The sequence below is a fragment of the Haliotis asinina genome, chromosome 1, assembly GCF_037392515.1.
Source record: "Haliotis asinina isolate JCU_RB_2024 chromosome 1, JCU_Hal_asi_v2, whole genome shotgun sequence".
In the NCBI taxonomy this organism is placed as follows: domain Eukaryota; kingdom Metazoa; phylum Mollusca; class Gastropoda; order Lepetellida; family Haliotidae; genus Haliotis; species Haliotis asinina.
Genome location: NC_090280.1, coordinates 14,294,332 through 14,321,395, shown reverse-complemented (window position 1 = coordinate 14,321,395; position 27,064 = coordinate 14,294,332). Strand labels below are relative to the sequence as shown.

Below are 27,064 nucleotides of genomic sequence, written 5' to 3'. Positions count from 1 at the left end.
TGCAGAGGACCAGACGCCACCACAAATATATCGAGTAGCTGATGACGTAGGTATTGTTTGGTCACCGGTGCCATGAAGTATGTCGGCAAAGGACTGTGTACGATCTCCACTATTCATGAAAAGGTTATTCTTTAAGTGCTCCATGCATTATGGCTGGTTGTGAATTAGACCTTTGTAATGGTGTTTCAGGTTGAATTACTGTTCGCGATGTAGACGTAGGTCATGTGTGACCGGGGATGTAGGTCTAGGGCGGAGGTTTGTAGCTTGTGTCATGTCAGTATGGTATGACATATGGACATAGCTACAGAGCAGATAAATGCATCAGAACATAATATGTAAAAATATATTGCCAATAGTGTATTACATCATGTTTTTGATACGTTACTTTTACACAGTTGATTTTCATTACCGTACCTTTGACACACAGAACGGGGCCTGGGTGATGCAGGGTGTGGGCCGTCACTGTCTGTATCTCATCCTACTCATGACGGTCTCCACAGCAATGACACGTCACTGAGTTACGACGTGAATTTGACACATTTGGTAATCGTTTAGAGGAGATGGTGAAACATTTTAAAGCTGTAACAACCTGATCTACAAACTCTGGCAAGACGAACCGAATAAAGCCCGTCCCGTACCACCACCCGTCCTGTTGTAGTCAGGGTCGAAGTGGAAGTGGGCAAAAGGAACACAGTACTCTCCCTCTTGCTTTCAATTACCAGAACCCTCGTCCAGAGCAAACAGGTTGCCTAATTTGGACGCCTCATTCAACGTGACTTACTTTGTCCCGGGTCCAAACGGGGGAAGAGCTATTAGGGTTACCCAGCACTCACTATGAGGAGGCTGTTCTACAATAATGTTCTCTAGTCACGAATGAAAAATAATGATGCTAAATAACAGTATGGGTAGGGTATGTGGTAATAATATTCACGCAACACATGTCAAGACATAAAACTTCACAAACCCATAAGATAATCGTGGTGTGTTGTTTGCTTTGGAATGGCGTAGTAGATGGCGAACAGGGGAAAACACACAAAACAGAGTTTCTTCTATTCAGTTCGGTAACAGGTATAAATACATAAGTAGAAATAAGGCACGTAAACAATAACAACAAGAGAAAGTGGATAACAAGTAGCACACAATATAATGTGATGAAGCCGGGTATACTATGTACACATATGGCTTGATGTTCATTGGCCGAGAGAGGTAACTAGATGGGAAGGCCGGTGGGTTTTCCGATTCGCTTCCTTGAAGTATTATGTTATATGCCGCAGTTATGTACACTGAGGAATAATGGAGAATGGTTCGCCAATACACTAATCGCCTCAGTTACAATTAGCCAAAGATCATATCGCTGGTAGTATCCTTATTTGAAGGAAAAACGGTTATGGCAATTCGCTTGAAGGATGCTTCTGAAGTAAGCGGTGCAGATGGCATCAATGTCTATTTCTTGCTTCACCAATATTTGGTTAATGCTTTTTACTGTTTTTTGGTGGGTTTAGGTATGGATATTTTCTTTGTCTTGTTCTGGATATAAATTACATTTCCTCTTGCCATGCCATCTGCCATCTGTAGGACTGGTAATGATTTCCTGCCTGCTTTAACTTTTTTATCCTCCTCAGCAGAGCCCATTGACGCTGTGGATTTCAACAGTTCGTTTGTGTCAATCACACGGTCATTCTCCACACTGCCTCTCGAACTACCCAGTCCACTGTCTTCAGAAATAGCAGATGACCCTCTCTTATTCAGTCCAACCCTGTCTATTAATTTCTGCAGGGGAATGCCCTGGGTCAAACTATATACATTCCCGTCAGAAACCCTGTCTGACTGATCCCTTGGCACTCTCTTAACAATTTTCAATTTTGACTGTTTTCCCCTACTGGAACTAGGTGTAGTGACAGTGGTATATGTAGCTGACGGTTCCGCCACCTCACTGCTGGATTTCCCCGGGTTCCTCAAGTGGCTGCGTGTCTCGAGCAATGGCTCCAATTCCGTCTGCATCTTGAAACATAGACAATGAACAATATGAACAATTGCAAGCTGTTTACAGAGAATCTTCCATGGAATGTAATATGCAGGCTGCATTAAGGCCACAGTTTACTGAGGAGGATATTTCCAATTTGTGTTTTTTTGCTCAAAGACACACTCAACAATAGTGCTATAAGATAGCGGTCTGCAAAAAATACCAATGAATCTGCACTAGAAAATCGAGAGATTGATATTAGGAGTACCAAACTACGAAAATGGGATACAATGACATGCACCAAGCAGGTTAGCTAGTCACCCGATCCCGAAAGTTACTTATTACTTCTTTAGAGCGGTGTCGATATTACCGAACAAAATTCCATTTCGGTATCCTTTCCTCAAGTTGCCGATCGCTACAGCAATTTTAATGCGCATGCCATGAAAGGGAAACTTCCTCAACCGGGAAACGATCGTCTAGTTCCTAGATATATTTCAGAAGACGCAAAGAGTAAAACTGACGAAAAGACAATCAACTGGCATCGCATCCTTAAACGTTGTGCGTATATGGTCGATGAGATGTTAAGTCAACAAGTCCTGGTCAACGCCAGGTTACCTCATTCTAAATATAGCACCACGTCTATTTAAGCGCTTTTCTCAGCTCAAAAACCATAATGCAAGTCTTTGCTATCCTTAGTGGAACTGTACTGTCAAAAGAACACTAACCTTTCATTGAGGAGTCCTATATATATATACAAATACAATATGTATACATATTTATACAAATGTATACATATGTATATACACAAACACACACACACATATATATACACACACATATACATATATATACATATATATATATGCATTATATATACACGTATATGTGTATGTATATATATATATATGTGTGTGTGTGTGTGTGTGTGTGTGTATCTATCTCTATATGTAAGTGTGTGTGTGTGCGTGCGTGTGTGTGTACATAGCGCGCCAATCCATAAGACGGACATTTTGATTGTTCAGACACTCCCCCGTTAACTTGGCAGCATGAGGTCGGGCGTTGTCATGCTGAAAAACGAGCTGTCTACGGACACCATATCAACATAACGTTGAGCACTGAGGTTACCTTGGACCTCCACTAACTGTGACCTGAAGTTGTCATTGATGCAGCCCCAAACCATGACGCTTCCACCCCCGAAACGATCCCTTTCCTGCACACAGGCAAAGCGTTCACGTCGACGTCGGTAGATATGCTGACGTCCATTAGCAACATTGAGGCTGAATCGGGATTCATCAGAGAAGATGACATTCCCCCACCGTGTGTTACCCAGATACCCCCGATTTGCGGCCCATCGTTGTCTGGCAAGTCCATGACGGTGCAACAGGATCTAGCCAATGTACGGTCGACGACAGTGTTTTCCTTGTGCAACCAGACGTCTTCGGACTGTTTGGGGACTGATCTGACGTTGCCGTGTCCCAATGGTTCCCCTTGCAGTGGCAGCGGCTGCCTGGAACCTGTTGCGCAAGTGGATGTGACGATCCCGAGCAGCTGTTGTCACAGGTCTGCAACTCTCCCAGTGGCGTTGTAACGTTGTCTCAGGCGATCAATAGTGGATGGATGGACATGTAAGTGTCTGGCGACTGCCTGTGCAGCACCCTGATCCAGCATGCGAAGGGCTCTGTTCCTGTTCTCTTGTGTAAGACGTGGCATTTTTCCAGACTGAGGAATGTTCAAATTTGAAGCAGTATTTAAAGGGCCATAGTGCATGAATTGCACGTGCAATAGGTGGGACATGAGTTGGCTCAATTTCCTGCAATAAGACAATTGCACCAATTATGTTCATTTCCGAGAACTGATGTTGGGTTCCAAACCCAGACTCCACAAAAAGAGACCCAGCATAAGGGGTACCTATGTGCCATTAGTAAAAGAAATCCACGGAAATGTTAACTAGAAATATTTCCCAAATTAGGAATTGCGATCTTAATGTCATTGAGTATACCTACCTACACACACATATATACATCTATATATATCTATCTATATCTTATATATCTATATATATCTACATCTATCTATATCTATATCTATATATATCTATATATATCTATATATCTATCTATATGCATATATGCATATTTGTATATAAACTCCCGTTCAAGAGAAAGTACACATATTTGGTCACTATACATTTACTTCGTTCTAATTGATCCCTATTTTCACGAAAAACATGTCTAAAGAAAACAACTAGCGGGATACATTCTCCGAAACGCAACCTCAACCATTTTGCGCACTTTGCACGAAATGTTACGTAAATCGTGTTTTTTTTACTCTTGCATGTGCAATCAACAAGAAAAAATGGGTATAAAAGGCGTTGTTGTATTACCAAGGAGGCATACGACAAAAAGAACACTAAGGAAATGCCGAGACTAACGCGGGAACAGAGAGAGAGAGCCATCGGAATGTCGCAAATGGGAGCTTCTAACAGTCATATTGCCAGGACCTTCGGCTGCACAAAACAGACAGTTTAGACGGGTTCAGAAGATGGACAAGACAGCTGATCGACCCAGAAGTTGCCGTCCGAGGGTGACCACACCGCAAGAAGATCAGCACCTACGGGTTTTGCATCTCCGGAACCGGATGTTGACTGTGACGTCATCAGCTGCAACAGCATTGGGGCACCGCATCAGCAGGTTCACGGTGATGAGGAGACTTCGCGCATCTGGCATCCGGGCATATCGACCTTTCCGCGGGATGGCCATGACCTTCCCACATCGCAGGAACCGGTTACAGTGGACGAGGACGGTACGTCGCTGGCAACGTCGCAACTGGGCTCGTGTACTCTTCAGTGATGAAAGCAAGTTCAATCTGTTTCATTTGGATGGCAGGACGAGGGTCTACAGGCATAGAGGAGAACGTTTGGCGCCAAACTGCATACAACAAGTTCATCCGTTTGGTGGAGAAGGTGTGATGATTTGGGCAGCCATTTGCAACGACCAGAAGACTCGTCTAGTGACTATTCGTAACAATTTGACAGCGCACAGATACAGGGATGAGGTGTTGCGGCCTGTGGTATTGCCCTTCGTACAACAGCACCAAGGAACGTTATTCCAAAATGACAACGTGCGACCACACACCGCCAGGCTCACCACAGACTTTCTCAACCGCCAAAATGTCGATGTTTTGCCATGGCCATCTCGTTCACCTGACCTCAATCCCATCGAACATTTGTGGGATCACCTCGGAGGCAACATCGACGTCGGCAACGGCAACCACACAACGTTCAAGAACTGGAACAGGCTCTCCATGACGAATGGGCCAGAATTCCTGATTACGTCATCATGCGGCTTACGTCTTCCATGAGAAGACGTGTCCTGGCGTGTATTGATGCCAATGGGGGCCACACAAGATATTGAGTGTGTTACCTATTGTTAGGACTTCATGTCGTCTGTTTTGTTGATAATGACTTTCTCATCAGCAGTTTTGAAAAGTGTAATTTTGACCCCATGCTTGTTTGACTTAACGTTACTGGAACAATTTCGATTCTAAATGGTTTATTCTTATGTCATTATGTCTGTTTGTAATTGCGCTTCAATACACATTTTCAATTATGTCTAAGCGTTGTGTTGTTTGTCTGCTCTTTCACGTTTTCTTGCCTGTGTACTTTCTTTTGAACGGGAGTTTATATATATGCATATATGCATAACGTCACGCTCAAGTCGGCGTCAGTGAATGATTTGGTGAAGACAGCGTCATGGTTTGGGGGTATTTATCGCACACGGACGTTCTCGTCTTGTTGTTATTCAGGGGAACTTAACTGCTGTCGAATACAGGGATCAGATTTTGCAACCTGTTCTGCTTCCGTTCATGCAGACACACGCCCGTGGACTAACATTCCAGCAAGACAACGCTAGGCCCCATACAGCAGTTCCTGCGCAGTATTTTCTAAGAGATGCCGGTGTTCAAGTCCTGGATTGGCCATAGCGTAGCCCCGACCTCAATCCTATCGAACACATCTGGGACGAACTGGGTCGACGTGTTCGTCAACAAGTCAATCCACCACATACGTTGCAAGATCTTCAAGATGTCCTTGTTGAGCAGTGGCGACGTCTTCCTCGGGCAGTGTTCACTAACGTTCTGAGATCCATGAGAAGACGTTGTGTGGCTGTACGAGACTCTAGTGGTGGACACAATCGTTACTGAACACCTCAGCTCCATTGTTCTCCATTCTGTGAACTTCATTTTGGAGAGACGGCCGACATCATAAATGTTAACCATGTTAAAGACAAACGGCGAGACGTGTTTCTGTTTTCTGTTGATGTCCAGGTGTTCTGTGCACAGCATACAACTAAAATAATTGCCTTAGAATAAATATTAATATTATGGTCCCCAAAATACTGAATGTCAAGGTATCAATTTTGCTCAGTATATAGCTGGGGCAGTCAATTTCATGACTTTGTTGAGAGTAGTTTCCCTTATACTACATGCTCCACTACTGACTGACTTGCACTTTGCACGTCATTCAATTATTTTCACGTAATTCCATTACTTTCAAGGGCCAGTAAAATAATTTTGTCTCCCACAAATGCGTCCACATGTCATAAAATACATACACGTTAATCATGTATTTATAAGTAAGGCTTCCAGTAAATTATTTCTTTTTCAGCTTTCTCGAGTTCATCTTCCGTATGCTTCATTTTTTTGTATGCAGACGTGAAATAACAGAAAGTGTCACCGACGCTGTGAGAATTAATACCTATATGTGATCAAGTCGCCCCGCTTTCAAAACAGTTCAATCTTCTCTGTGATATACATAATGACATAGTGATTCAATAAAATAGCGACAAGGCATATCAACTCAATACAAATAAAGATCATTAACTAAAGATACTATTAGTGATCTACATTTGGAAATCCTAATAAATAGATACACGCTGAAACACTTTTGTGCAGTTACACTGTTCAGGATTGCCTGTTCGATTCCTGGCAGTTATATGATTTACAAATGAGTATAAGAACGGCGTTTTCAACAAACCATCAATCAGTGTGCAATTAGTGAGTGTTTACCTTGAAACTGCTACAATTTTAACAGAAATGAAGGAATATTTCTTCTGTGTCTGGACCTCCTGTATATGAAAGTACTTAACTGACATTACATTATGCGCAAATTGTACGTAATTGTAATCACATGTGTTTTGGGGGGCAACATGCTACTCGTTACTTGGCTTAATTGACCATATACCTTTAAGCAGAATCGATATGGTCTGATTTATTGTTTGTACTATTATACTGCTCCTTCATATGCTTGAATGTTTCACGTTTCGCTATACTGTTTTGATCAATGTCTATCGAGAAATTTGTAATCAGGTTAAGATCAATACTGAAAGGATTTTAGTTTAGTATTTGTCAGTAACTGGTGTCTTAAGTCCCCATAATCCCCAGAGACACGGCCTAACTTTGGTTGGGGTGGCTATAACCAGAGTCTTATTGTATCGTGTGATGAGCCGTTCACGACAGCTCTGTTCCATCTAGAACAAGAAAACCTCTCGGCTGTAAGAACCACACCAGATAAGTATCTGTCATACCATATGAAGTGTGTTTGATGCATTGATGAAATATGTTTACCGCTACTGGCGGGGCTAATTCGTCTTCACACGTGAATATGGTGCATAATGAGAGGTTCGTTGTGTGTATTAGTTATTGTTATGTGTGATGAAACACGGTAGAAATTAGGCGGGATCTGGTGTTAGCTGTTCGGTAATACCCGACACCGCTTTATAACAGATTTATCAACGAGGATGATATTTACCAGCCTGGAATGCATACATCCGCCATTGACTGGCTTGGTATCTGTAATGGAAACAGGAGAAAAAAGTAAAGTGTGTAAAACATACGTTTGCTGACATGTTTGTTGTATGAATGTAACTGATAAAATCTACCAAACATTCAAACAGTCGTAGAAAATGAATGTCAGCACTAACAAAGAACATAATACAACTATGTAACACTTATATATACGTTGTGTGGATAACTATATATAAGGGGGGTAACTGACCTTGCATTATAACCAAATCTATGGGCGCATATAGGTCTTTTAAGGCCCAAGGTCGCCCTAAAACCTTACCTACCTAACCAAATCTAACCAAATCTAAACCTCATAGCTACTAACTACACGGAGACAAATGTGCAGGGATATGAATTTCAACAAAGTGAGATAGGTCCTTGCAAAATCGTCTTTTCCCAAGATGGCGGCACTTCTAGTTTGGGGTCACGTGAGTGGATGCGAAACCATGATGGATCTCGCGAGAAGGGGCGAGAAGCGGGTAGGAAAGATAGAGAGATGTACGCAGGAAAGCGTCTTGGAAGGAGAAATGGCGGTTGGGCGGGCGATGGCGCGCGCGTGCGTGTGTGCGTGTTTAGGAAGGGGAAAGGACGACAAATAGGACCGATTTGGGCCGTTTGAATGGTGATTCACTTAATGGTCCTACTCAGAGTATTGACTGACAAGTAATCATCGTTCGAACGTTAAAAGACCAATCATAATGAATTTCAATATGTCTATGCGGTTGGTGGAACCCATTTAAGACCTCCTCAACTACCCAGCGAGATCCTCAAAGATTTCTTACGCATCCGTTCACGTGTCGCCAAACAGGAAGTAGCGTCCTTTTGGAAAAACATCCCAGGATAACGAGGTTGACCAATTGCGTCTTCTCGAAGGAGAGTTCCATTCATAACATAAGCGTGCGTGACTGCCAGCAATATGGAAACAGACTGAGATTATCTGAGGCCAACTGCATGGTTGGTAGCAGTATGACCGCTGTTGCTGCCACAAGTTAAGTTTGCATCATGTAACTGCAGTTTTAAGAATTATACTACATTGTCGATACAGATACCGACCATAAACATAATGAAGATTTTTAAACATAAACTTCAAAGCTTTAAATTCTTGCTGCAAAGAAGGTCTGATTAGAATGTTGGTCTTCAATATAAGAGGCGACTACGAGATTGGTTGGTGAGGCTCGCTGACTTGGTTGACACATGTCATAGGTTCCCAATTGCGCAGATCGATGCTCATGATGTTGATCACTGAAGTGTATGGTTCAGACTCGATTATTTTCAATATTTATAATGGCTTTATTGTTGATTATCGGTTTTGAACTAAATCATCAATGCATAAATGAAAGCGTAAATACACACATTGCCAATTACCTGCTTCCTGGTCAGGATGCCCGGATACCGGTTGTGTGGATCCAGTGATGTAGCATACCATGTCATCTTCCGACTCATAAGGTGAAGAGCCAGTTGAGGTTCCAGCGTCACTGTCGGACATGGCTGCTTATGAAACTACACCCAAATGTCAAGTGCTGTTCTACGTGAGTTACTAAGAAATAGAAGGGGCGTCTAGACTGCCATAGATTGTGCAGCTATTCCTCAACAGTTTGAGTGTGAGCATTAGAGTGCATGATCCGTAATCTTTGAAACCATTCACAACGATCCATGCGGAGAACATTTTCCATCTTTGTCGCTCCGCTTTCTGTGACGCAATATGTTCTGGGTCCTTTGTCGTAGAACACGACTCCATGACAATACCGAATGGCAACTTCCAATACAGTTAAGTCTGCACAGTGCCCCGGGGTGGTGTGGAATCTAATATCGACCAAGTCTTTTGGTCCTTCTGTGAAATGTCCCTCGGGATCCAAGACACAGATGTCAGATTTCAGCTTCCGGTAAATGCGTTCTCTCAGTAATTCTTGTGATATGTCCAGCTTAAAACCAGTGTATTCTGGTTTTTTAGTGGTATATCCTTCTTTTGTTGTTAGTTTTGATTCGCTAACACCCAAGAAGTATGACCCCCCACCAACAACCTTTGACATAGATGTAATGTTGTCCTTTAGTTTCAACGTGTTCCATATGTAGTCAGTTAATTTTTGAGCATCTACCTTAATACTTGTGACTTCTTTCGTGTACTTGAAAGTTTTCAGTTGTATATGTCGATTCTCTTGAAGGTCCTGGACATTATGTGGTAGTTTTGCAGTAGAAAAGCTACCTGCCGGACTTTCTGTTTTTCTCAACAACACTTGTAAGTTTAAAGAGTTGATGCTAAGATTCTCACTGTCATTTGATGCTTTTGTATTGAAATCAACTGTACATACACTCTCAACCTTCCCAATTTTTATCTGAACAAAGTCAGTGATATCTTCAAACGCCTCAACCTGACACAAACATTTACGTTCATAGACGTCAGTATAAAGTTCACCGTTTTCAAGTAATCCTGTCAACTCATTTCTGACGGCCTCGTCGAAATACTCCAGACACCGATCTTCCTGGGACGTTCCTTGTACGTGGACCAACAGCACACCCCCACCACTGTTACGTAAAGCTGACGCTGCCTTGGCCACTTGATTCAGAAATATCTTCTTTCCTGTTGTCTTTGGTTTTGCTCCTTGTCTTTTCTTGCCACCCTCTGTAACAATCTTATATTCGGTATGAATTTGTAAAAGTTTGTTGACTGGATTAAGTTTCTCCTTCTCTAGGAATCTCTTCCGCACCTGAGTACATCTGGAACACTCATCTGTAATACAAAAGAAGTCCAAATGAAGCAGCTACACTCTCATTTACCATCAGCTTGTCTTTTTGAGTGGTTTTCAAAGACAAGATGTTTTTATTTCTTGCTTCAAAGGAAATCTAATTCTATTAGATTAAACATTTGTAACGTGGATACATTTGTGATATCTAGGCTCTCGTTGGTGAGCAATATGTCAACAATACCACAGAGGAAGACGCCAGAGATAGGCTTCACAGATTATATCCATATAGAGAAAATCCATATTATTCACTACCTGGAATTGGGTGAATATGTTTCAGACACTGACGGCGACGGTTTAGCCATGATCATCCTAATCCGAATGCCTTGAGTTGCAGTTTTGAACTATCTGGGAACGCACCGCATGGTTATTATACGTGCAGTCAAGTTCATTTCTCTTATCCGAATTTGACGAGGACACGTAGAACAAGGAAGTGCCGAAATGTTTCAGTCATGTCTACTCAGTTATTTGGCAATGGGAGATATGAGTTAGCATGGGGAATAAGGCGACTGTTGTATAGGACGTTAACTGTCAATGGCATGTTAACCATTACCAACCTTGACCACCTCTGGTCTCGTTCATCCTTCCTCATCTTGGTTTGAACACCTGTTATAGAAATATACTGTATTACATTTAATTAATAGGTAATTCAGATTGAAATATTCTCAATCGAATGGCTATTTGAGGCTAACTGAAATGAAGAAGATGAAAAGCATCGAAGTCGATATTTCACAGGTACCTACAATGGCTAATAGTTATACCTGTCAAGTTGTCTACTTACCTGAACCAGACTGACAAACACACTATTGCGTCGTAAAGTCGCGTTCGTGCACAGTGATGTCACGATTTAATACTAACACATACAAACACTCTGATTTATTTTGTTGCAACCAAGATACTACGGTGGATACATAGGCATGTACTTGGTGGGGGTGCACCTATAGGAGGTGGAAGGCATGAAACCTCCCGTGATATCGATTTTATGTCAACCTCCAACTGATTATTAGATGTGTACTATGCTGAACCTGTGTGAACTATAACTACAGTAAAACTAATTGTTTTGATTAAACATACGGAGTCTTCAAATCGTTACGCTTAATGTAAAATGTGTTTAATAAATGCAAAGACAATTATAACTGGATGGGAAAAACACAGTTCAGTTCTCCTTTTGAATGTATTCAGGAATCCCATTTCTGCTGTCAACACATGTCCTCCGTAGTTCGGCCTGTTATATTGCTAAGAGCAATTGTCGCCGTCGATATATTTAATACCTGCTGTATAACAGTGTAAGCAAGATTGTAATTGTAACTATACAGCAATGTGCTCATTAATATTCAATAGGTTGCTGTTGCATCTTTGAAAAGTTATGATATCCATGGGTGAGTGAGTGAGTGCAGTTTTACACCGCACTCAGCAATATTCCAGAAAAATGGCGGCTGTTTGTAAAAAATCGACTCTGGACCAAACAATCAGTGATCAACAACATGAGCATCAATCTCCGCAACTACGAACCGATGACATGTGTCAACCAAGTCAGCGAGACTGACCTCCCGATCCCGTTATTCGCCTCTTACGAGGAGCCTAGTCATTTTGGCAAGTATGGGTACCTAAAGGCCTATTCTACCCCGGACCTTCACGCGTCTGATATCTATGGTGTTAAGAATGAGGCAACTAATCTCCGCTCCACAAAGTCAACGATCCAACCCACTCAGCCGCCGTGGCATTCGCACAAAATATGGAACACGGATCACTACATCACTGAATCTAGATCACTTACTTGGTGAACTCCTCTTACAAGTGGAAATTGGCACGGCTCCCACGACCGAAGTTAGAAGTAAATGTTTGCATGCTGGGGATCAGGTGCTTCACTCTAGCGTGAGATGGAATCCCAAACGGGACTCCAGACAAACCTGTGTAGACTTTGTACTTACACAGAGCAAGTGTAATCATCACAAATACAACACCTGTTGCATTGTAACATTTTCAAAAATGCATTAAGTAATAACAATAGCCGTGGGGGTAACCTTGTGGTTCACACGTCCGCCCGTCACGAGGGAAGACCCGGGCTCGATTCAACACATGGGTACAATGTGTCAATCCGGTATCTGTTTCTCCCTGTCGAGATATTGCTGGAATATTGCCAAAAGCGTGGTAAAGTCAAACTCACTCTCTCAGTCACCTGAGTGAAGACACCTTGATGTACTGAGTACTGGACGGGGCGCTGGCAGTGCGACATGGAATGCAGTGTACTGCCGGCTTTGGGTGATGTAACTCGCCTCGGATTTCAGTAAGCAACATACTATCTATGTACACTACCACAAAATGAAATATAAACAACCTATTTTTCAGAAATATATATTCATGATTAGCACTCTTTAAATGTCTTCAAAAGTGAAGATTTCAAAATTTGAAAAATAGAGATAGATGAATAGTCGTACATGAAAATACTGCGCACATTCATCTCTATTTTAGGCGACTTTGAAGGTCGTTTTGATTACTAATTTCGAGGGATAATTTTATTTTCAGCTTGACATCCTGTTTAATAGGTAACATAGAATGGATACGAATGTCTCATGCATTTCCTTTATCCATAGTCAGTCCTTGTCCAGTATGACGCTCACTCCACCTAATAGGTTGTCCTCCATTTTGTAGTACAACAGAGGCAGGACCTGACACGAATGATCTCTGTCTACATTTATTTCCGTGTTCCCGCACCGGAACTAAAGGAATTGTATAGGCTTGTCCTTCAACAATTGCTGTACAGTGAGTCTGAGCGTCATGCGGCTTGTGTAGCAGGGAGTTTGCATAGGCGGATCCAGAGGGTGGGTGCTTGGGGGTGCCCACGCTCTTTTGTCCAGACTCTTGGTTAAATGACCATTGAAAAAGAAATGCCCCCCACCACCAAAAAGCTGCATCCGTCCCCGGTGTGTAGTTTTTACTGCCTTTCTGCACTTGGACTGGTTCACGCACTGAAAAGCGCACCTGAAGCTAGCGGACAGTTTCCATGCAGAATGCTCACAATGAGGCAGTTCGTATTACATTGGAAGGACTAATGATACAGACATGAATTATTTGGTTGTTTTAACAAACTCACCACCACGCAAACAACAATGGATAAAGTTAGGTTTGAAATGGTCCACAGTGTTAATCGCGTGTCTGTTCTTTGTCGCACCGTCGGCTTTGGTGAGTGACGCTTGCTATCAGCTGATCAGAAACAATTAAACCAGGATGCAGGTAATACTAATTGAACTAAAGGAAGATTCAAGGACCCTTCACAGAGTTCATCCTGAATGTCCCAGGATCACACCACCAGCTGCCACGGAAATCACTGACAAATCACGTTGTATTCGTCAAAATATACTTTCACTTCGCTATCGCTAGTATGTGCGCATTTGGTTGCTATAAACCTTTATTGTATTTCCTTATTAGCCTTAAAATACCAATATTTCTTTTGCTGTATTTAATAGACACATAGACTCTCCTGAATGCAATTTGTCATCCAACGTCTAGCAAAACCTTTTTCCAGCTTTCATAAAACGGTAACCACGCCGTCTTCACAAATAGCTTCAGGAAAACAATTGGATATCATCAGTGTTTAATGACAAACAATATATATGATACAAAACAGATACATATCATTGGGAGTTTCTGGCGTAGGAATACAATTCATGGAGTGACATAACCGACATAGCAATAATGTACATACACTGGAACGAATGTCACTAGCCAACCAACGTGAAGTAACACCAAACGAGATCAAATGTAGATCAAACAAAATTATAAGAATGAAAGGATGTGCAAATGGAAACGTCTCTCAAGTAAAGGAAGAAAAGAGATTTAATCTTCTCTTCACAAAACTTGTCAGGGGTATTTCTTTGATATGCATCGGGTGGCAAGGTTTGGCTGACAATTGTCACCGTATCCCAACTGCGTAGACAGAATGCCCATGATGTTGACCACTGGCTTGTCTGGTCCAGACTCGATTATTTAGAAACCGCCTACATAGCGGGAATATTCCTGAATGAGACGTTAAACAAACAAACAAACAGGAATCCATGTGCTGGTATTGCAATCAATGCGTATTCATGCACAATAAATTGTTATATCATTTGATCATGTTGTTTCAGTTTCATGGGTAATGAAATCCGATGAAAACTGACATGACTGAAACGCCTAATAAAAATAAAGAATTGGCATAAACCATATCACCGCGTATATCACAAGAAATATTTGTTCGACGTATGTTCCAAGCTTTCTTTGGCAGAATGATCTAACTATATACCGAAGGTATTTCATCATACATTTAAAAAGTCCATACTGGCTAACAAAATGGATGGCTGTGATTATCAGAGTTTGTTTGAGTGTTACTTTGTTTTGTTGGTATCGGAGCTGACAGATCGTGCAGTAACCCACCACAACTAAGATCACAAGGATTAATGAAAGAGTTCTGACAAACAATCTGCATTTATTCTTTCGGTCATTGCTCGCGATAAAATCACTTACAAGCGCCATGTTGATGATACCAAAGGCGGCAATGCCTCCTAATCGAGGTGTCACGTCCACAGGGAAGGTTAGACTGCCTGCAGTGAACAGCCCTTGCATGACAACAGACACAAGGGCCACCAGCAGCTGGTAGCAAGTCATCCATGATAGTTCAGTCGACATGAATATTCTACTGCGGAACACATTGATAGCAGAAAGAACTAAAGATATAGCAACAAGAGCTATTTGTACCTCTGCTGTGTAAGGTGTTGACTTGTCCACGCCCTCAATGACGGGGAAAGTAGATTGTCCAAGCATGGCACCGAGCCCTAGAAAGAATATGCACTGTACGATTTGCATAATTATTATAAACACATTTGTACAAACGCTTTCATGTGCTATTATTGATGGTTTAATAGTGTTTACATCTGTCCAGTTTATGTTTTGTATGCGGGTCCCTTGGGGATTTGAGTCTGCAGGTCCGTTGTTACCAGGATCTACAACAGTAACATCACAGATGGCGTTCGTAGAGTTTTCAGAAAGGGAGGTCCTTGTAACAAGACCCGTAGACTCGCCATTGTCCTCAATCTCTGATCGCTTTGTGACCAAAGAGCCGTGTCTAAAGGTCACTATATAGGCTTGAGACCCACGTGAGCCCTTTAATGTCCAAGCCAGGTTCAGACTTGTGGGAGAAAACAAACTTGCCCACAGAGATAGAGACTCTCGTGTTACCGCAAAAACTGACTCATGTTGTTGCACTAGGTGGTAACAAAATCTGTGTAACAGGTTACAGGTTATCTTCGAAGGTGTAGTCTTCACTAAACCCGTTAAACGCACAAGCCAAGACCTGTCCTTCTTAATTCGTAAAAAAGGAAACCCTTTTGACACGACCGGTTCGACATCACATCCCAGCAAATATACGACATTCTGTACATCACGTGTTATTGCCAGAAAGAGAGCCATGTTCTCCTCAAAGGCAAACATGGGATCGTGCTCCTCTGTCGGTGTCTGGAGGTAGATAATGATCACCCAGAAAGCCTTCTCCATCATGCTGCCTCTGTCCCTTACCTCAAGTCCCCCCTCCCTCCCATCCCTCTGATAGTATGTAGTGTTGATTCCCGACCATTCCATGTCTGCACATAGCGCATGTACAATGACTTGGTCCTCCTCCGAGTCTTCATTAAATACAACATGTGCTGCATCGCTGCTCTGGTCAGTGCTAAGTGGTGTCACCCGAACCATTCTCTCCTTGCTGCGGTTATAGTTTCAGTTCGCCAATTAAGTCAGAGATGGTGTGTGTCATCTTGTCATCTCCATGAGTTCCTTCGGTTCTTGCCCAAATCACAAATAAAAGTCGAATATCCCTTTTGAAGTTTTAGTGTGCCAAACTGTTCACAGTAGGTTTGTCTCGTCTTGGGTAGTTCCACAGGTTGTTACCTAGTTCACAAATAAAAACAACATATGTTAGGATGATAGGATGTGTGACAACGCTTTCTGTTGCAATTTTCAACTAACAAGAACATATGCTTACTTGAATAAAATGGATGTGAGATTAGTTTAAATGGATGTGAGATCTTCACTGCCCCTCAAGTCTTTAATCTTACTCAATTAGCTTTTACTTTTTACGTGTGATAAGGCAGTATGCTTCCTTGTGCTGTATACAATAAGTGGAGGTGTCGTCAACGCTCACTAAATCAAAGCTAGCAGTCTTCCTGTCTACATGAACCCCTGAAGGTCCGGGATAGCAGAGGCCTTCAGTAACTTGTGCTTGCTATAAAAGGCAACTATGCTTGTCGTAAGAGGCGACTAATGCGATCGGGTGGTCAGTTTCGCTGACTTGGTTGAGACATGTTATCAGTTCCCAACAAAGTAGATCGATGTACATGCTATTGACATCTGGATTTTGTGGTCCAGACAGATTATTTACAGACCGCCGCCATATAGCTGGGATATTGCTGAGTGCGGTGTAAACCAACTCACTCACTTCTGGTTACATGCGTACATCTTAAGTGTACCTATCTATATGTGTATTTTATGTCTCCCGGTTGTATCTGACGTGCATGTGGCGATATGTATAAATTAAATGTACTGGATAATACTGGATCAATATGTCCCCTATTACATTTCGTTGGGTATATGTTTCCCAGGTCTATATCAGTAGACGGGAGGTGGACATATGTTTCCCAGGTCTATATCAGTAGACGGGAGGTGGACATATGTTTCCCAGGTCTATATCAGTAGACGGGAGGTGGACATATGTTTCCCAGGTCTATATCAGTAGACGGGATGTGGACATATGTCTTCCAGGTCTATATCAGTAGACGGGAGGTGGACATATGTTTCCCAGGTCTATATCAGTAGACGGGAGGTGGACATATGCAGAGTGAGCAGAATGACTGAGTGAGTGAGTGAGTGAGTGAGTCAGAGAGCGGGTTTCTCACTTAACGTTGGGATCACGTTTTCTTTTAGGGCACCAGACCGTTATTACCTCTGTGATAATAATCTATAAGATATGTATATCAGAGAAGTAGGTTCATATTAATGCTATAATTTTAACCTCGAAAATATGAGGCTATTTCCTTCAACAGGAAGGAAAGTGAGTGAGTTTAGTTTTACTCTGCATTCAGCAATATTCCAGATATATGGCGGCGGTCTGGAAATAATCGAGTCAATCCAACCAGACAATCCACAGATCAACAGCATGAGCATCGATCCGCGCAGCTGAAAATCGGTGAGATGTGTCAACCAAGTCAGTGAGCCTGACCACCAGATCCCGTTAGTCGCCTCTTACGACAAACGTAGTCGCCTTTAACGGGGAAGTGAACAAGCGCTCGACACATATCCCACGGCCGGAAACACATGGAAGGTCTCCCGCTTGGCAGTCTTAGGGATCAAATTAAAGTGACCTCGCCAAAGTATAGCAAGCACACGTTACCAGAGTAGTAGCAATAGTAGTAGTAGTAGTAGTAGTAGTAGTAGTAGTAGTACCAGTTGTAGTTGTAATACTAGCAGTAGTAGAAGTAGTTGTAGTTGTTGTAGCTGTAGTACCAGTTGTAGTTGTAGTAGTAGTTGTTGTAGTAGTAGTAGTTTGTATAGTTGTAGCAGTTGTAGTAGTAGTTGTAGTAGTTGTTGTAGTTGTAGTAGTTGTAGTAGTTGTAGTTGTAGTAGTTGTAGTAGTTGTAGTAGTTGTTGTAGTGGTAGTTGTTGTAGTTGTTGTAGCTGTAATAGAAGCTGTAGTAGTAGTAGTAGATGTTGTTGTGGTTGTTGTTGTTGTAGTTGTAATATCCCACTCTTTCAGGTTGATATGCGTTCTTACCAGCGTATGCTTCATCCCCATGTAACGGTATTATCAGTGAATGCTTCATCCCCATGTAACGGTATTATCAGTGAATGCTTCATCCCAAAGTAACGGTATTATCAGTGCATGCTTCATCCCAAAGTAACGGTATCATCAGTGAATGCTTCATTCCAGTCTAACGGGATTATGAGCGTATGCTTCATTGGATATCCTGTTTTGTCATAGTTCTTAAGTTGTAGTTTCAGATTTTAGTTTCATTACTGTCCCTCAGGTATCACACACAGAGACTCACATACTCTCTCTCACATGTACACCTGCACGTTTATTCACTCTCTCCATGTTTACAGGGGTGGTGGGAGTTGCAAAGTGGTTCAAACGCCCACTCGTCACACAGAAGTCCCAAGTTTCTATTCCTCACATATGTATAAATATAGGATACTAAACGACCTTCCGTGCAATACCATTTTTATAAAACGAGTTAATGATTTGGTACAAAACGAGCGAAAGCGAGTTTGATACTAAATCTTTAACGAGTTTAATAAAAATGGTATTACACGGAAGCGAGTTTAGTATTCTGTTTATTACTCGTTACTGACTGACTGACCGACTTATTGACTGACTGACTGGTTGTGGTAGTACTTCTCTATCTCGAGTAACATTGAATCACGAGTAACATTGATGCACGGAAATTACCGATGTTTTGTGAATGCGAATTGATGGCCGGGAGATGACTCTAAATTTGTTTTTCTTGTGTCGTCTGCAAAAGATTTGTCTCACATTCCAATCAACAAATTTTGACAAAACGTTCAAATGTTGTGTCTGGGAATATTAGGAAGGGAAATTACACCTCAACGATTTTATAATACCTGCGAGAAAAGCAGCAAGATGCAAGATTCGGATCGTTTGATGCACACGGGTTGGTTGAAATGTGCGATCCGATACCCATGCTTCAAACAGTTCAGAATCAATATTGAGGTGTTCGGTAAGACAAACACGTTGTTCGCTGGTTCTTTGGGGTTGATGTACCTTCGATGTTTGTCTATGTTTCCCTCGCCCGTCGGGATCAGTGAACATAAACAATCAACCCATGCACCCCTCGTGGCCATAATATAATATGTCCTGACAAGAATGAACGACAGGTCCCCAAAAACAATGCCATGGTTTCTAATGAATTGGGTGCCTGACATAAATACATTGTGGTGAGATTTTTAAAGACTTTCAAAAATTTCAAAGCGTAATAAAACGATTGCAAATTCCAAGAAGAAATTGTTGCTTGTAACAAATCAGATAATATGTTTGAGATTGATTATTATACTTCCAGTAAATGAGTTACATCATATGGGCACTGTCCCAGCCGTGAATAGAGGAAATCATAATTAATAGCAAATATATGTAAACGGTTTAAAATCCTGACATAGTAGAACAGCATAACAAATAGGGCGTCATATATTTATTGACAGTGCGTGTAAAGAATCAAATGTCAAATACCAAAACAGAATAAAGTGTGAAGAAATGAACTTACTCCAAATTATGAAACAGAAAACATGTAACAAACTGCAAATAACAGACATACAAGGAACCGTTGCATCGGTATAATAACACTGATCTGAGTTGTGATGCTATACCAACTGTCATATCGTACGAGTAAGAGCTATCTTATGGCCGAATATCCTTTGATGTTATTTCCTCATTCACGCGAGAATAACACGAATAGTCACACTGAGGCGTGCAAATTCTGTTGAAAATGTTGAAACCTTGATTTACCTTTCCCGACTATTCCATGGAAACCGGAGACTAAATATCCCCCACTCCAAACTGAAGTGGACACTCGCTCTGGTGTCCTCGCCACAAGACCACACCGTCAAACTGACCACGTGATGTGCCTACATTGCAATGACTGAAACTACCAGTTACATATATAGGTAGCGGCCGGTATTAATTCTTAGAATGATGAAAAGACGATTTGTGATATTGTGTTACCATACCCAAACATAATTAGGTTGTATAACTAACAAACACAATAATGAAAGATAACACTGTTTCTTACAATAATAGATACCATGTGTGATCAAATCAGGATGTGAACTAAAGAATACAATAATGAATTATCAAACTTGGTCTTAGGATAATGGATACAATGAGTGATGAAATTATCATGTGAAGTAAAGAATACAATAATGAATGATCAAACTTGGTCTTCGAATAATGGATACAATGAGTGATCAAACTAGGTTGTGAAGTAAAGAATACAATAATGAATGATCAAACTTGGTCTTCGAATAATGGATACAATGAGTGATCAAACTAGGTTGTGAAGTAAAGAATACAATAATGAATGATCAAACGAGGTCAAAATAACAATGGACACAGTGGGTGATCAAACAGATAAAGACAACATGGGCGTGTTGCGGTCGTTTGTAATGTAGACCTGGATGTGACAGAATCAGTTAGACGTACACCATCACGTCATTTCTTGACAGAGTATGTAACTAGTGTGAGGTAGATGTGAACGATCATACTGATATATCTCAACAAGGTATTGTGTCATGAAAAGGAATACCCGAGACAGTTCAGAGAGCTGTGTGTTCATATTGTGGGAGAGTACATGATCTATAATACGGTCAAAGTTTAAAAAGTAAGCTTTGAGTAAAGTGTATATAACTGGATGAACACATATGGCCTCCGAACTGGCCATTTTGTAAAAATAACCCTGAATCAATAGCAAGGTTTTGAGAGTCATTACCAAACATAACATACATACGATAGGCCGCTTTTCAAGACGTTAAGCCTTAAATAACGTGAGTTCGAATTTATATGAAGCTCATATGTGAAAAGCTATACTATCATCACCAAACAGAACACACAAAATAAACTTTGATGTGGTGCATCACCGCGACAGCAAGGTTCGCCAAATAATGTTTACAATAAAATAGTGGCCTCAAAATATTTAATCAACACGTGCAAGTTATAAGAATTTTGAGTTCATTTCACCTCCTGTTTTACGTCATCAACCATGTTTATGACTACTGAGCGATTACCTCCCTTACACACTGAATGTGATCTCATGTGTCTACAGTAAATGACTGAAATAGCCTGTTCAGGCTGAAATTAGGCCAAGCGGTTTTCCGTTTCTGATGACGAGATAAGTGGGCAACTTTCTGAGATCTATTTCAAGGTCTGGTAATAATGTAAGTGAACAACTAACATGTTATCTAGACTTTTAACAGTCAGTAAGCCGTGTCACATGTAATCGCACAGAGAAGCGTGCACCAATAATTATCTTGAACATTCTGATCATAGGCGGATCCAGGAGTGGGTTGGGTTGGTGCGGGTTTGGGTGGATGTGTGGATGGTTCTTAGGGTTCGAACCCCCAGAACCATCCTTCAGAGCAAAACATCAATGCGGTCTGTTGTAATTTTCTAGCTGGACAACTCCTGCACCAAAATATGGTGCAGTTTTAGAATCAAACCACATGCGACCTGTTACAAACAATTGCTTAATAAATATGAAGTATTTCACTCTGTATTTTAACAGAGACGAAATTAGATTGTTATGTCAACTTGACTCATTTAGGGGGAACAGATAATTTGTCTACTCGTTCGAAAGATGAATTCTTTTTCTATTTTCACTTCCGTATGTTTCACTGTTGAAAATGTGGCCCTGACTACAACAACAATACGAATTGTGATATTGCCGGGGGAACTAACATACTGCTACCTAAACACCATGAAGAGTAGTGATAATGAATATACATATTTTTACTTCTTTGAGTGGCATTATTTAGAAGTTGAGGAGTAATATATGGACAAGCTTTATGGATGCTTTTATGGAACTTTTTTTATTCAGATGATGCGACGTTTCGACACAGTGTCTTGTATACTAGTCAAGCTGGTACCAGCAATACAAGAATGTGTATCGGAACGTCGCATCATCTGAATAAAGAAGTTATTAATCCTTGTCCTTGTACTCAGATAAAAAAGAAATTGTTATCCATTTATACACTTAAGGTTCAGTAATACAGGACAGTCATGACGAAAACCTGAATGAGTGAGTGAGTGAGTTTTAGTTTTACGCCGCACTCAGCAATATTCCAGCTATATGGCGGCGGTCTGGAAATAATCGAGTCTGGACCAGACAATCCAGTGATCAACAACATGAGCATCGATCTGCGTACTTGGGAACCGATGACATGTGTCAACCAAGTCAGCTAGCCTGACCACCCGATCCCGTTAGTCGCCTCTTACGACAGGCTGAGTCGCCTTTAATAGCAAGCATGGGTTGCTGAAGGCCTATTCTACCCCGGAACCTTCACGGGATAAAACCTGAATGAACATTAACGGGCCAGTGCTGCAAGAAATTGTACGTCACAAATGACAAGTGTTCCAAGGTCAAGGTCGCAGAGCAGTCAGTATCTTGTGTGGCCACCATTAGCATCAATAGTTGCTTGGCATCGACGTCCCATAGACTGACCAGATTCCGGATGAAGTGCCAGAGCAGGTAACGTTTGTGGCTGAGGGTCACACGACGATCCAATTCAGATGATAATAGAATAGGGTTAAGGTCCGGTGATCGTGAGGGCCAATCAAGAATCTGAACGTTGTTCTGGACAAAACAATCCCTGGTTATTCTTGCTGTATGCGACCGAGCGGTATCATGCTGAAAAATGACGTGCTGGTGGTTTATGAAAGGGAGGACATGAGGCCTGATGATTTCACCACGGTAACGTTGAGCTGTCAAATTGCCCTATATCTGAATTAAATCTGTCCTGCTACTGTGTGAAATGCCAGCCCAAACCATAACACTGCACCACCAAATCTGTCCACTCCCTGTACACAATTTGCAGCGTAGGGTTCCTTACGACGTCGATATACATGTGCTCTTCCGTCGGGACGTCGCAGCATGTAACGCGACTCGTCACTGAAGATAACAGTTCCCCACCTTTGCAATGCCTATTGGAGATGTTGGCGATAACCACTGTCTGCGTTGTTGCCGCTGTTGACGTGTAAGGCCATGTCCTCGCAAAGGTCTCCTACAACGAATACCAGCCTCACGTAAGCGGTTCCTCACAGTCTGACCAGAAATTGAGTCCTGGCACTATCGATGTTGTGGAGGATGCTGTGGTGAACCTGTTCCGCAAATGTCGAAGCCAAATAAACCTGTGCTGAGCGGGCTTGGTCACACGGGGTGGACCTGACCTTGGGCGATCACGTGTTGACCCTTGCTACTTGTAGCGATGCCAAAGTCTTGCTATGGTACTCTGTGACACATTCAGTTGCCTTGCAATGGCAGACTGAGACTCCCCAGCCTCCAAATGGCCAATCGCATTGTTGCGCTGAACCTCATTAAGTCTAGGTATGACTTTAACACCAAATTTAAGATTGTCAGCTTCCGCAAGAACATTATTGGAAATGATGCACGGAATGTGCACGCAAAAGGAAATGCATGAATTTCCTCCCGTTCACAATTTATTGCATTCATTGAGGAAAACAGATTTGGTGCGTTTTGGCGAATTGTTCTCAATGACAATAGATTCAAACTCGGAAATGTTTGCAGACAGTGTTCACCATAGATATACTGATTACTGATTCAAATTCGAAAAGTTACTTGGAACAATTCTACCTATGCGTTTCTTTTTTGAGCAGTTTGTTTATTCTGTTTTTCTTTCGTTTTTAAACGGCTGCCGGCGAATGACAGTATAACGTCTAGATTATCACGAAGCGATTAAAACCAGTTTAAGTTCAATGTAAAATGCTAAACCATTTAAAAAAAACACAATACAAAATAGGGCTTTTGATTGCGAGCACCTGAAGGTAGATCACCATAATGGGGACCATGGGGACTTACAATATATTTCCTGCCTGCCGCTGGTGATTTTGGGCAAATGTAGGAATGATTTTAAAAAAATAGAAAAAACCCCCAAAAATTCTACGTTTAGAAATTCTGGTATGTATAAATTCACTTTGAACCCTCTCAGAAGGACAATAATTTTATAATACTTTAACCCCTTTGAGGAAACAGTCAGTAACAAGTTGCTAATTTATTCTACTATTTATATAATACCATTTGTCTATTCAAAAACATGCAGTTCACCGTTTATCTAATAATTCTATTTCTTTTGAAAACAAATAGTTAAATGATAATTAACATTGTGAAAAAGAACCTTAATTGGTTTTACATTGAAATATTTATCCCTTGTGGTGGTAAAACTAAGACAGTCAAGCAGGGCATGCATTAAGAAGAGAGTTTTTATGTATAATAAATTGTGTGGAAACTTCTTTTTCACATTTGGATTCCTGTAAGTATTTCAGATTATGACACAACTTATATGGAAACATTAAATGGCTATTGAATTTTCACTCAAAGCCTGGGATGAGTATTTTGTGTCTCCATTGAGGATATGTAGTTGAAGATCTCATCACCATAAACTGCGGAAAATACCCTCAACCAAGTTGTCGAATGTGCTAACCCACCAACGTTATCACCGGAAATACCGTGTCAGCAAATCCGTTCTGAAGTAGGCTTCAGGACATTTAATATATCTGATCCGGGTTAGAACTGATCTTCAGTAACCCATGCTTGTTGTAAGAGGCGACTAACGGGATGGAGTGGTGAGGCTCGCTGACTTGATCTACACGTTATGAGCCCCCAATTCCGCAGATCGACGCTCATGCTGTTGTCCCTGGATTGTGTGGTCTAGACCTGATTAGTTACAGGCCACAGCTTGATTTCCTCGGAAATGTTCTGGTTACATGAATACATGAATTTAATATTTACCTGTATTTTCTTGTAGTTTCACCTCAAACTAATTGTCCCTAATTATTTTTAAGCTGCAATTAAAACGACACGACGTTGGAATATCTTGTTCTTGACAAAAGCATGGTTGTAAACACAATATTACATATTATTGCACTGAAGTAGGAACATTCTTTGAATTTATGTTACCGGTCATTGTTTATGCAGAATCGCTAGAAACAGTGCTACAGTCGATCGAAGCAAAGATCGGGAGAAAATGGGCGTACATCTTACTGCTGTTTCCGACTTGGTCTAACTGGAATCTGTATCTCAAAACATACACCAATGGCTATCAGAACAAGAATAACATGGTGTTCCATCCTGTCTAGTGACGTCTTACATCAAATGTCATAATTAAAGAAAATACGGTCATTTGCGTGCCATGTGTAAATGTGGTGGTGGAGATACTGGTTTTCGATATGTAAAGCGTGATATCGTTTCGTAAACATTTGTCCATGATAGTAATTTCCATATACATTGCGGTTTTAACAATAATGGGACCGGCCAACAGACAAAAATACTTTTAAAAATCGTATTTTCAAAATAACAATCATATATAATACAGTACAGTAATAGTGAAGATAAATAGAAAACAATATCTGTAAACGATTATAGTGTCGTACTTTAATTTGACGTAAACACAATGTACGGCTTGTATTGTATTAGAGATGGTGGAAACTAACGTACACACGCCTCGTACTAGATAGCACGCCACACCGTGACTATCATCAATGCATTCCTGGGAAAACCCATCGTTTGACAACCCTTGGTGGGACAACCCTTGGTGGGGAAAACCCTTGGTAGGGAAAATCCTCCGGGGGAATTCCTTCGCATTCCTTGTATTCGCTTCATATTCTGCGCAAGCAATTTGACAAAAATAAAATAGTTTAGTATCATTTTCTTTGGAGACTTATCGTAAGAACACCTTTCGACCGTATTTGATCAAACATCTCACGTGTAACGGCTGGATACATTGAGCTGAAATACGTCAGTGGAAATGATAGCTGCCATGATTACACAATGCCATTTAGAAAGTGATCAAATGTAACACATGTCATATTTGGGATTACACTTTCTTAGTAAAGTATAAATTCCAGTACGTCTTTGGTTGAGTCCCATGTGGGATTCAAACCCGTACCCTCAGAGCCATGCATCTAATCGCCAGCATACGAAGTCAGCTGCCTAAACCGCACAGCCCCTGTGACTTCCACAAAGACTTAGCAGACTGTGGACTTTGTGTACCCCTCTGATAAGTATTATTTGGCTTGGCTCCGACGGAAGCTAATATTACACATTGCCATTTAGAAAGTGGTTAAATGTAACATATGTTACCTTGGTGCACGTAGATATCACCCCGTGGAAGGGATTCCTCTACCCTAGGTGAACGGAGATAACTCAGTTCGATTGTGAGCTTTTACCGTATATTCTCCCACTTGATTCACTAAATGACTGAGCAGATAATGTATAATGATTATGATACTGATAATGTTAATGATAATGATAATGTTTCTTCTGGAGTTGATGCCGGTGATGTCTGCGATTTGAACCTATTCTGTCAGGCTGGGGCACTCACGAATCTTTCCACAATATAACCAACGTCTGAAAGTGTAGAGAACAGACACCTAGTCACAGAATAATAAATCCAATAAATTTCTGAAGCCAAGGCAATATAACTTGCACAGTCATTGCAGACCTATGCAGGACTCCCTTTTATTCATTTGTGTAACCTTCTGAGAAGTGAAAAGAGGCACGGCATCCTTGACGTACAAGTTGGACCTAACAATTCCACAACAGGTCGGAGTAGTTCTCAGTTCGCGTCCGGAGACTCCGCAGAGGCGGATTTCTCACAAAAACTCGGTTTTATGAGACATTTCCGAGGTTTGCATGATGACTAGGCTCTTGGTAAAAACAAGATTTCAGTCTGTGCAATTTAATGTGACCTCATA

The 27,064-nt window shown here is 41.3% G+C and overlaps 3 protein-coding genes across 5 annotated transcripts; all 3 read right to left on the bottom strand.

Moving 5' to 3' along the window:
- Nucleotides 1-329: 329 nt before the first annotated feature.
- On the bottom strand, nt 330-11,400 carry LOC137283980 (uncharacterized). 3 transcript variants are annotated; one of them, XM_067815675.1, is made up of 6 exons: nt 11,327-11,400; nt 11,103-11,151; nt 9,170-10,532; nt 7,770-7,810; nt 2,334-2,446; nt 903-2,001 (listed from the first exon to the last, which is right to left on the bottom strand). In XM_067815675.1, the coding sequence occupies exons 2-3, from the start codon at nt 11,125-11,127 to the stop codon at nt 9,385-9,387; spliced, it is 1,173 nt and encodes a 390-aa protein (XP_067671776.1). In that variant the 5' UTR covers nt 11,128-11,151; nt 11,327-11,400; the 3' UTR covers nt 903-2,001; nt 2,334-2,446; nt 7,770-7,810; nt 9,170-9,384. The 3 variants fall into 3 exon arrangements, with proteins under 3 accessions (XP_067671843.1, XP_067671919.1, XP_067671776.1); XM_067815742.1 differs by lacking the exon at nt 11,327-11,400 and having other exon boundaries at nt 330-2,001; nt 9,158-10,532; XM_067815818.1 differs by lacking the exons at nt 2,334-2,446; nt 11,327-11,400 and having other exon boundaries at nt 330-2,001.
- Nucleotides 11,401-14,718: 3,318 nt separating this feature from the next.
- On the bottom strand, nt 14,719-16,269 carry LOC137295731 (uncharacterized). Its single transcript, XM_067827288.1, has one exon. The coding sequence runs from the start codon at nt 16,267-16,269 to the stop codon at nt 14,719-14,721; it is 1,551 nt and encodes a 516-aa protein (XP_067683389.1).
- A 1,763-nt stretch (nt 16,270-18,032) lies between these two features.
- Nucleotides 18,033-18,398, bottom strand: LOC137295658 (staphylococcal secretory antigen ssaA2-like). The gene has a single exon (XM_067827164.1). It carries the CDS (start codon nt 18,396-18,398, stop codon nt 18,033-18,035), a length of 366 nt encoding a protein of 121 aa, XP_067683265.1.
- Between the last annotated feature and the right edge of the window lie 8,666 nt (nt 18,399-27,064).